The 11,997-nt window shown below is 30.4% G+C and overlaps 1 protein-coding gene across 1 annotated transcript in view; it reads left to right on the top strand.

Moving 5' to 3' along the window:
* LOC113362971 (TBC1 domain family member 9B-like) overlaps positions 1 to 11,997 on the top strand; it is a 24,848-nt gene extending 12,851 nt beyond the window's left edge. The window contains exons 9-18 of the mRNA XM_026605464.1: positions 52 to 327; positions 991 to 1,184; positions 1,291 to 1,485; positions 3,580 to 3,732; positions 3,790 to 4,179; positions 5,281 to 5,531; positions 6,337 to 6,440; positions 7,618 to 7,818; positions 8,775 to 8,890; positions 11,578 to 11,997. Coding sequence (XP_026461249.1) covers positions 52 to 327; positions 991 to 1,184; positions 1,291 to 1,485; positions 3,580 to 3,732; positions 3,790 to 4,179; positions 5,281 to 5,531; positions 6,337 to 6,440; positions 7,618 to 7,818; positions 8,775 to 8,890; positions 11,578 to 11,994 — 2,297 coding nt within the window. The 3' untranslated portion in view covers positions 11,995 to 11,997. The remainder of the gene's footprint in view (positions 1 to 51; positions 328 to 990; positions 1,185 to 1,290; positions 1,486 to 3,579; positions 3,733 to 3,789; positions 4,180 to 5,280; positions 5,532 to 6,336; positions 6,441 to 7,617; positions 7,819 to 8,774; positions 8,891 to 11,577) is intronic.

An 11,997-nucleotide genomic window follows, 5' to 3' on the forward strand; every position in this document is an offset into this window, starting at 1 on the left:
AAAAAACAATTGAATCAAATATTGGTAAAACAACAAAAGTAGTATAAAGAGTTTTCCATTTCTCTCAATTTTCATTTCTTTCTATTTTAAAAGGGATTCCCGACAAGATCCGTCGCTCGGCCTGGTTAGCATTCTCAGGAGCAGCTCACGAGATGCTCTCACATCCTGCAGGTCATTATCAGGCTCTGGCATCTCGAGCCATGGTCAATGGTTCTTTTGGAAACAATACCAATTCAGCACCAGGATTAACTCCAACAGCTGCTGAGGAAATTGAAAGAGATCTGAGGAGATCTTTGCCTGAACATCCTGCTTTTCAAAGTGACATAGGTAAAAGAATAATAATAATAATAATAATAATAATAATAATAATATATTATATATTATATATATATATATATACATATATTAGTTAATTTTAAGTAATACTTATATTAAGTAGGTAATTTCAAAATTTTGATTGAGCTCAGCTCAATAATTAAATTTAAGTTTGTAAAATACTTGAATACTCAAAAAACAATGCATAGAAATACATCATATATGTTTTTTAATTTTATACACTCAACATGGTGGCACAAGTGACACTGAAAAAAATTTAATCAAACTTTTATAAATAAATCAAATCTTTAATCAAACTGTTTTTTGTGGATGTTGTTTTGATTGAATTTTACTTTACTTTTTGAAGGACAAATTCTAAAATACTTTATTGATAACTGTATATATTTATTTTATAAGTTATAATAGTATTTACAATAATTTTAATATGTTTATGATTACCTATTGATTGATTTGATTTTGGTTTGATTATTGATTGATGATTTTTTTTTTTTTATCGAATATATCGTACCCTTTGATATGGCGCGAACACAAACAATAAAAAGAAATAAATACTTGTATTATAAATTTTATGCCACTTTATAGGTGTATTAACATATAATCCAACACCAAATAGAAAAGAAATATTTATATATTAAATTCTATGTCTAATTATAGGTATATCAGCCCTCAGAAGAGTCTTACGATCCTATGCTTTAAGGAATCCACGAGTAGGTTATTGTCAAGCAATGAACATTGTTTGTTCAGCTTTACTTTTACATTGTTCCGAAGAAGAAGCATTTTGGCATCTGGCCACTGTCTGTGAGACATTGTTACCTGATTATTATAATACACGAGTTGTTGGAGCACTGGTAAGCATAAATAATAAAACTTTATATATATATATATATATATATATATTTATTTATTTATTTATATTTATATATATTTATATGTCTACATCTATTATTCTTTTAGGTTGATCAGGGTGTACTAGAGCACTTAACATGTCACCATTTACCAGCATTGCATGCTCGACTGGATCAACTTGGTATGATAAGGATGATCTCATTATCCTGGTTTTTAACAATATTTTTAAGTGTGATGCCCTACGAAAGTGCTGTCAATATTATGGACTGTTTTTTCTTTGATGGATCCAAAGTTATATTCCAGGTAGATGCATTAATAATAAGAGTAGTTTATGTAGTTTTGTAATTAATAATTGATTTTGAGAACTTGTATTATTTCTTTAAGAAGTAGTTTAGTAGCATTGCTTTTTTAACAACTCGCACTTTACCACATTGATAGTAGTTCCAATTTTATTCACTTTTTTAGACAATCTACATCATTTTTACATAAACTTCAAGATTTTAGTATAATCTAAGTCTTTTCCCGGACAGCCTACCACAATTTTCTACAATATATAGAATTTTCCAACAGTCTAGAGCATTTTCCAACAATCTTGGACATTTTCCATCAATTTAAAGCATTTTCAGACAATGTACATCATTTTTAGACGATCTACAGTATTTTCAAGCAATCATTGGCATTTTTAGGCAATCTAAAGCATTTTCCAACCATCTAGAGCATTTTCCAACAATCTAGAGAACTTTCCAACAATTTAAAGCATTTTCAGACGATCCATAGCATTTTTAGACAGTCTAGAGCATTTTTAGACAATTTAAAGAATTTCCAGACAATCTACAGTATTTTCAAGCAATCTATAGACTTTTCATGCAATTTAGAGTATTTTCTAACAATCCATAGCATTTTCAGACGTTCTAGAAGCATTTTCCAACAATTTAAAGCATTTTCAGACAATCTACTTCAATTTCAGACAATCTGTAGCATTTTGAAGCAATCTAGAGCATTTTCCAACAATTTAAAGCATTTTCAGACAATCTACTTCATTTTCAGACAATCTGTAGCATTTTGAAGCAATCTAGAGCATTTTCCAACAGTCTAGAGAATTTTCCAACAATTTAAAGCATTTTCAGACAATTTAAAGAATTTCCAGACAATCTACAGCATTTTCAGACAATCTACACTTTTTTCAAGCAATCTATAGACTTTTCATGCAGTCTATAGTATTTTCAAGCAATCTAGAGTATTTTCCAACAGTCTACAGCATTTTCCAAGAATTTAAAGCATTTTCAGACAATCTACACCATTTTCATACAATCTATAGCATTTTCAAGCAATCTAGAGCATTTTCCAACAGCTTAGAGCATTTTCTAACAATCTAGAGCATTTTCTAACAGTTAAGAGCATTTTTCAATAGCCTACAGCATTTTCCAATAATTTAAAGCATTTTTAGACAATCTAAAACATTTTCAGTCAATCTACAGTATTTTCAAGCAATCCATAGCATTTTCAGACGATCTAGAGCATTTTCAAATAATCCATAGCATTTTTAGACAATCTATACTCTATAGCATTTTCCAACAGTTTAGAGCATTTTCCAACAGTTTAAAGCATTTTCCAACAATCTAGAGCATCTTTCAACAATTTAAAGCATTTTTCAGACAATCTAGAGCATCTTCCAACAATCTACAGTATTTTCAAGCAATCTATAGCATTTTCAGACGATCTAGAGCATTTTTTTCCAAAAGCCTGGAGCATTTTCCAACAATTTAAAGCATTTTCAGACAATCTGCAGTATCTTCAAGCATTCCATAACATTTTCAGACAATCTAGATCATTCTCCAACAGTCTAGAACCTTTTCCAACAGTCTTAGAGCATTTTCCAAAACAATGTAAAACATTTTCAGACAATCTACAACATTTTCAGACAATCTGCAGTATTTTCAAGCAACCCATAGTATTTTCAGACAATCTAGATCATTCTCCAATAGTCTAGAATATTTTCCAACAGTCTAGAGCTTTTTCCAAAACAATTTAAAACATTCTCAGACAATCTACAACATTTTAAGGCAATATACAGTATTTTCAAGCAATCTATAGCATTTTCAGATAATCTAGAGCATTTTCCAACAATTTAAAGCGTTCTCAGACAATCTACATAATTTTCAGACAATCTACAGTATTTTCAGAGAATCCACAACACTCTTAGACACACTATAGCATCTTTAGCATTTTTTTATACTATTTTACTCTTTCTACTTTTTATACATACTCTCGCTATGTGTCTTTCTATTTACACTCGTCAGGTGGGACTAAATGTTTAACACTACCTCGTTAGAATTTGCATTAGAAGTTTAACTTCAACAAATTTTAGTATTGTTTATATAATGTGATTATTCATAGGTTGCTTTAACGATACTGGAGTTGAACCAAGAGGCTTTATCAAAATGTCGAGACGATGGTGAGGCTATGCAGTTGCTGAGTGATTATTTAGAAGGCGTTTATAATGCTGATGGCAGAGCTGTTATGAGGAGTTCTGGACAAAACAAGAAAAAGGTTAGAACTCATTATATAAAATTTTTAAGAAAGTATTGAAAGATATTAATATTTTAGAGTATATCAGTCCAGTCCCTGATTTACGAATCATATTCCCGTTACGGAATCCTTACCACAGCCTGCATAGAACGTCTACGCCTCCAGTACCGTCTCAAGGTTGTCCAGCAATTTGAAGACGGTTTGGAAAAGAATGCCATCAGGAATGTGAAAGGAGACGGTTACTTTACAACTGAGGAATTGCAGGACCTAATCAACATGATTCGTGAGGAATACTTGAGGTCGTCAGGTTCTGCAAGACCCTGCTCAATGAGCAGTGACTTTGATACGTCCAGACCTGCGCACGAGGCTTATCGGACTGATTTTGAATTGTTCAGGGAGATTTTTGAGATTCTATCACCTTGGGGCAGAGGGAAGAAGGGTCACAGGATTGCTAGGAGGCTGTTTAAGGTATGTAAAGGGAGGGACACAGGAGGAAGAAAATCCAGTTTGTTAATTTTATGTTTCAAGTCATTTTAAATTGTTCACGGACATTGGTAAAAGTGCGTGCGGGTTAGAGTTTTTTTTTTCCCAACGTTTTCTCAAAAACATCTGCACCGATTTTGGAAATCAAAATCCATTCGATAAAACTCGATTAATTTTGTGCAACTAGTTACTAATTTTACCATCCTCCATCTATTATTCTATCTTTTACCAGTTGATGGACTTCAACTCAGACGGTTACCTCTACTAATTTTACCATTCTCCATCTATTATTCTATCTTTTACCAGTTGATGGACTCCAACTCAGACGGTTACCTCTACTAATTTTACCATCTTCCATCTATTATTCTATCTTTTACCAGTTGATGGACTTCAACTCAGACGGTTACCTCTACTAATTTTACCATCCTCCATCTAATATTCTATCTTTTACCATCTTTCACCAGTGTATGGTCTCCAACTCAGATGGTTACCTCCACTAATTTTACCATCCTCCATCTGTTATTCTATCTTTTACCAGTTGATGGACTCCAACTCAGACGGTTACCTCCACTAATTTTACCATTCTTCATCTATTATTCTATCTTTTACCAGTTGATGGACTCCAACTCAGACGGTTACCTCTACTAATTTTACCATCTTCCATCTCTTATTCTATCTTTTACCATCTTTTATCAGTTGATGGACTCCAACTCAGACGGTTACCTCCACTAATTTTACCATCCTCCATCTATTATTCTATCTTTTACCAGTTGATGGATTCCAACTCAGACGGTTACCTCCACTAATTTTACCATCCTCCATCTATTATTCTATCTTTTACCATCTTTTACCAGTTGACGGACTCCAACTCAGACGGTTATCTCTACTAATTTTACCATCCTTCATCTATTATTCTATCTTTTACCAGTTGATGGACTCCAACTCAGACGGTTACCTCTACTAATTTTACCATCCTCCATCTATTATTCTATCTTTTACCATCTTTTACCAGTTGATGGACTCCAACTCAGACGGTTACCTCTTCTAATTTTACCATCCTTCATCTAATATTCTATCTTTTACCAGTTGATGGACTCCAACTCAGACGGTTACCTCGATCTTCGCGAACTGGTGACAGCTTTGGGCATGAGTTGTTGTTCGGAATCAACAAGACGTCTACGTTTATTATTCCTGTTACACCAGCCGCCCCTGGTGACTCCTCAAGATGTCATTGCAAGTTTGAGGACACGGGATCACGTCGAGGGTGAAGAGAGTGAGGAACGAGAGGAAGGGGATAGTGTTGAAGAAGCTGCCGAAGCTGTCAGCTTTTTTGATGGGTAAGAGGAGGAAATAGACTTATTATTTTAATTGTTTTAATGGGTCTGTTTTTGGATATGCATCTTACACCAGGAATTGTACAAACAAAATGTAGTAAGAAGGATAATAGCAATTCCTGGTGGCATGTTTTAGTTTAATTGGCAAATAGAGATAATATAAAACGTCTGAAAATAATAGGTACTTTTGCATTGCACTCATTTTTAACACTGCATGAAGTAGAACTAATGTTATCTTGATATTTGTGCTATTTGGAGGTAATTAAATACCATAATTAAGGTTTTGGGAGGATTTATGAATAAGTTCATATAAAACATAATATTTTTATCAGTTAGTCCTTAGTAAATTTGTCGACATCTATTTTCTAATTAGAATCTAGATCGAAATCTTTCGTTAACTTCCATTAACCGCCATAAAAGCGTTTATGTTTATGTTGTTTTTTTGAAATTGCAAGGAAATTATCGTCATTATCCTTAAAAGGAAAGTCCTGGACGATAATTCTAACGGGAATTAACTTTTCAATAGTTTTACAGAATTAAATTGAAAGAAACACCTTTGATATAGTTTTTTGATAGTTTGAAAACTTCCAGCACATTGATAACACCAAAATTAAGAAAACATGAATTATTAAAATATTATAGGTGCATCCAGATTTCTAAATTTTTATTGTACTCTTATTTGAGGCATATTTTTTTTACCATTGGAGGCCTAGTAATATGTTATCTAAGAATAGGCCCATAAATTTAAGGCAATGCATTATATAACTAATAATTTGAGCTTCATTTATTGATTTTTGGTTTGTTCTAGGGCTTCGGTGACAAGTGCAGCAGGAGATTCAACACCAAGTGAAGAATTTAGCAGAGCTACTGCTGATTTTTATTCACGATCAGTTAGTTTAAGCAGTAATTCAGGTACAACCTATATATTTTATTATATATATTTTTTTCAATTAGAAGCCATCGTTTACACGCGATTTACGTAAAATTATTTTGATATTGTACGAGATGACATTTATATTAAAAATAAATACATCATATAACAATTTTGAATAATGTTTATTAGTAATATGGTAACACTCATGATGCACACATTTATTAGTGTCAACCATTATACACATTTATATAATGATAAATTATAAATTATATATTTATAATAGCATTAAAAATATGTATAATATTTAAAAACAATAATGTAATTAAAGTCATACTTTAAATATGACATGATCGGTTTGTCATTGTAATTAGCATTTAAAAATTAACTTTTATTGGAGAAACAAAGTAATTGCTGATTAAATCCTATAATATTTGTTCACACAGTAGATTATGTTAAAAAAAGTCTAAATAAATATTGTTTTCGCAATTTCACTCATCATGTAATTGTGTTTGAAGAACTTCATGTAATTAAAATTAACATACATTCATTGACTGCTTGTATTTTTTTTTTACTTTTTCGCTGGCGATATAATCTCATTCTTTGAACAGCTGTAATATCTGTCTTGCCTAAAAAAAATATTTTCTATTTCAATAACTTTAAAGATTTATAGAAAACTACAAATAATATAAAAATAATTTCTAATCAATAAACTTACGTCTAGTACACGGCACAAATGGTTAATTTGTATTATTACTTTCAAGGAACAGAATAAAATATTCTTCTGATTCAGTCATTTTTCATTAAATCAAGATTTGTACTATGTAACTTTAAAATGTTTATCTATCTATGCCGATTTCCTTGTTGATGTCGGTACGCATACAACGTTGAAGCCGGTACGCATACAACTACAGATCTCTATTCACACGACACGACCACTAATCACAATCGAACAGTATAGAAATGATCTCATCGAAAGCGAATGACGTACTGTTCTGCCGTAACGCATTTCCGTTTCATTTATACGAATTTACAGCCTAGTCGCGCTAAAGAAGTTTTACTTCAAAAATTATTTATAATTATTTTCTACAAACGAAAAAACCTTTTTTACAATACGGGACATTCTGTGCAATTCATTTTGCACACCATTTTCTATTTGTTCTATTTTTTCAAGTTTATCACATTTAACTTAAACTAAATATATATTTTCCTTTTTAGATGTGATGGACAGCCAACAACAAATCCAATTAAACGAGTTACGAACAGGATTGTTAACAGATTCACATAGGGCTCCCGAGAACAATCGTTGGGCAAAGAAGATGTCTCAACCTTGTTTCGTTGATATGTGGAACACTTTATATGATATGCTGGAAAATGAGACAGAGGTTGCAGAGATACATGATGCTTTGGCAACAGTTGGTAAATATAATAGATTTATAATATATAGATATTTACATATATCATTTGTTCGAAACGGCTTAACCGATTTGTATTAAATTGTTACAAGGGTCCATCATCTAACTATTTTTAAAAATTTGCAATCATGTAGGCTACTGCATGGACAGTTGAGGCAGTCATTTAAAGATATTTATTTTATTATTTTTAATTATTTAAATATAATTATTTATTATTAATTGGAAGTCTTGCACTTTAAAATAAAAAAAGAAATTTGTGCAAATATTCAGTAATTTTTTTTATAGCATTTTAAAAAAAACATAAGTTATTTGGCGGACCCTGTATAATTATATTGGTTAATATTTTTCTTGGTAATAAGGATTGTGGGTCCACTCTAACTTTTTTGTTTTTAATATTTTTGATATTTTTTTGAAGTAAAACTTCTTTAGACACGACAAGGGAGTAAATCTGTGCAAATGCAAATGCAACGGAAAAAGCGTTACGGCCGAGTGCCAATGATTCGTTATTTTATTTTACTTGTTTATAATTCAGAATAAAAAAATACATACATCACTCTATTATCACAATGTTATATATCTTATATATAAAAATGGAGCTTGATAAAATGTTAGGTATGCTAAAACTCTAAACCGGCTGAACGGATTTAACCACTCTTAGTCTTAAAATATTTGTGCTAATCCAGAGATTTCAAAACCGCGTATAAACTTTACATTTTTAATTTAAAATTTTGTGTGGAAGCGTAATTTAAAATGAAACATTTGACTGCGGCTCATACGTCAAATGTCAAATGGTTTTGACAGATTATGTTCAATTAAATTTAATAATAAGTGTTTTACATGAAGATTATTTAATTTAAACAACGTTTGCTGGGACAGCTAGTGTTTATATATTATTATATATATATATATATATATATATATATATATGCAATCAGTTTATGATAAGTTATTTTATTTTAGGTACTTTATTACTAAAGCTGGGTGGTGTCAGTAAAATATTTTTCATGGAAAAAGAAAGCCTCGAAGCAGTTCCTAAACCTGCAGAATCAAATAAAGATGATTTGTTATGTGATCAAGTGAGTATTGTTATTTATTAAATTTATTTATAACAATAACGTTTTATTGGTACTAATTAAATTTATTTGTAGCTAATTAATTTCTTATAACTAATTAATTAGTTTTTTAGTTAATTTATTAGCTACTTGTGTTTATCAACTCATAATTGTAAGTGTATTTATGGATAACGTTTTTTCTATAATTATAGCTAAAGAATGTTTCATTATTTATTTTACTTAATATTTTTATAATTTGAAGAAAAAGTTTAAGTTTTTGCCAGAAAAGCTGTTCTCTAATTTTATGTTTCTAATCGTTCTGAATCTTTTGACACCGAAATTGAGACAAGTATGTTTGTTTACATTTTGTAGTCGTTTTCTTAAAAACGACTGGACCGATTTCAAATATTTGGAAGGCATTCGATAATACAGGATAAGGACTTGCGTTGATTTGTTTTGCGAGACGATCGGTCGAGCCGTTTCTACATAATCAGCAGATTTCAATAAACATGCAGAACACATTTTTTCTGTTTTTCTTTAAAATATCATCAATTTTTTTTTCAAACCTTTTATACCATAAAGAAGTTTATACAATTTTGAATTAACTGGTATAATTATAATATTACCTTTTTTTTAACAAAAAAATGATATTAAAATAACAAGAAATATGGTATTTGTAAAATTTGTACTAAAACTAACTTTTTACCATCATCATCATACGTTTTATATAAGATATTTTACTCGAACTTTAATTTTTGTTAAATCAACAAAATTTTCTTTATATTTTTCGGTCATTTTGAATCGTTTGCCACCCAGTTCTGGGCGCCGTGTCTCCTTTGTACACATTTTTTTATAATTAACAGTTGTATAAAACTTTCGGCCAATGTCCTGAACCGATTTTGTAAATTTATCCAAAAAAACTATTTTAAAGATGTCAACTGGAAATCGTGTTGATTAAGTTTTGTTAAAGATCAGCCGGATCGTTTCTTCGTAATTTAGCGAATTGTTGATTTTGATAGAGTTTGTGGTCTTTACGAACATTCAACAATATTATAAGCCTACAAAAAGTAGTTTAATTATAAAAATTCATTAAAGATTATTACAATTACAACTGTAACTAATATTTGGATATATATATATATATAATCGTATATATATATATATATATATATATATATATATATAAATATGTATAATTTAATTTTTGAAGTAAAACTTCTTTAGGCGCGACTAGGGTCTGTACAAATGCAACGGAAGTGCGTTACGGCAGATAAGAGTCGATAAGATAAGAGTCGAGTGCCAATAATTCGTCATTCGCTCTCGATGATATCATTTCTATACGGGTCGATTGTGATTAGTCATCGCGTATGTGTATAGAGATCTGTTGTTGTATGCGTACCGGCATCAACGTTGTATGCGTACCGATATCAACGAGGAAATCAACATAGATAAATAAACATTTTAATGTTACATCGTAGTACTTATCTTGATTTAATGAAAAAATGCCTGAATCAGAAGAATATTTTATCCTGTTCCTTGAAAATAATGAAACAAATTAAACATTTGTGCCGTGTACTAAACGTAAGTTTATTGATTAGAAATTATTTCTGTATTATTCGTAGTTTCCATAAATCTTTGAAGTTATTGAAATGGAAAATATTTTTAGGCAAAACAGATATTACAGCTGTTCAAAGAATGAGATTATATCGCCAGGGAAAAAGTAAAAAAAATACCATCAGTCAATGAATGTATGTTAATTTTAATTGCATAAAGTTCTTTAAACACAATTATTACATGATGAGTGAAGTTGTGAAAACAATATTTGTTTAGGCGTTGTTTAACATAATCCACTGTGTGAACGAATATCATAAAATTTATTAAGCAGCAATTACTTCATTTCTCATTTCTAAATGCTAATTACAATGACAAACCGATCATGTCATTTTTGAAGTATGACTTTAATTACATTATTGTTTTTAAATATTATGCATATTTTTAATGCTATTATAAATATATGATTTATAATTTATCATAATTAATATATATATATATATATATATATATATACATCTTCAACCAGTCTACGAATAACACACTATCCATTTGTGATTTTTTCAAATCAGTATTTTGTGAAAATATTGTGTAATTTCAAGTTAATGTTTATAATACATAGTGTAGTGCATTACCATATCCTAATACCATGGATTACTAAAGTTTTCCAAATTAACACTAAGATCAACTAATTTTTCCACTGAATGAAGGCTAGGATTATAGCCGAAACGTATGGATTTAAAATAAATTTTTGAAAGAAATTCATGTTTTTTATTGATGTTATGCCCGATTATTAGACTTTGTTAATACATATGTCAACATCAAATTCAGAATCATACAAAATATATATATATATATATATATATATATATATATATATATGTATAATGGTTGACACTAATAATAGTTATGCATCACGAGTGTTACCATATTACTAATAAACATTATTCCAAATTGTTATATGATGTATTTATTTTTACTTAACTTAAATTTGCTACTTTGTACAATAGCAAATAAGTTTTACTTCAATCGCGTGTGAACCTTACGCGCACTCTTTTTTTTTTATTGATTAACGTAATTATTTACACCCACGAATCTTGCCTTAAGTTATAAAGTGACTTACACTTATTTCCTAAATCCAATACCTTTTTTTTCCTCAGACCCCCGACAAGAATGGAAATCCAGTACTTGAACCCCCCATCCAAGACCATACATCACTGGACAAAGCAACAACAACATCACTCCTATTCGAAGACCAGTCTCCAAGCGAAATGGATTTATCCAGTCACAAATCAACAATAACAAATACTCAAACCGATGATTATGCTCTCCAGGAAAGTATTAATAGAAGCGATATGTTGATCAGTACAGATTCTAACACTAGTGATGTAAATATGGGAACATCACAGAGCAGTAATTCATTGTCGATGTACGAGACGGAGTGGGCTATTTCATTTGAACAGTTTTTGGCGACTGTTTTGACATCACAACCTTTGATTGAGTTCTTTTCGAAGAGGTATCAACTGTCGCAGGCTTTGGGGAGCTTGAGACAGAAGAGGTTTGGAGTAATGCAGTAATAG

The sequence above is a fragment of the Ctenocephalides felis genome, unplaced genomic scaffold (genome assembly GCF_003426905.1).
Source record: "Ctenocephalides felis isolate EL2017-DRISC unplaced genomic scaffold, ASM342690v1 CF-g0.4_SCAFFOLD_00845, whole genome shotgun sequence".
Classification (NCBI taxonomy): Eukaryota; Metazoa; Arthropoda; class Insecta; order Siphonaptera; family Pulicidae; genus Ctenocephalides; species Ctenocephalides felis.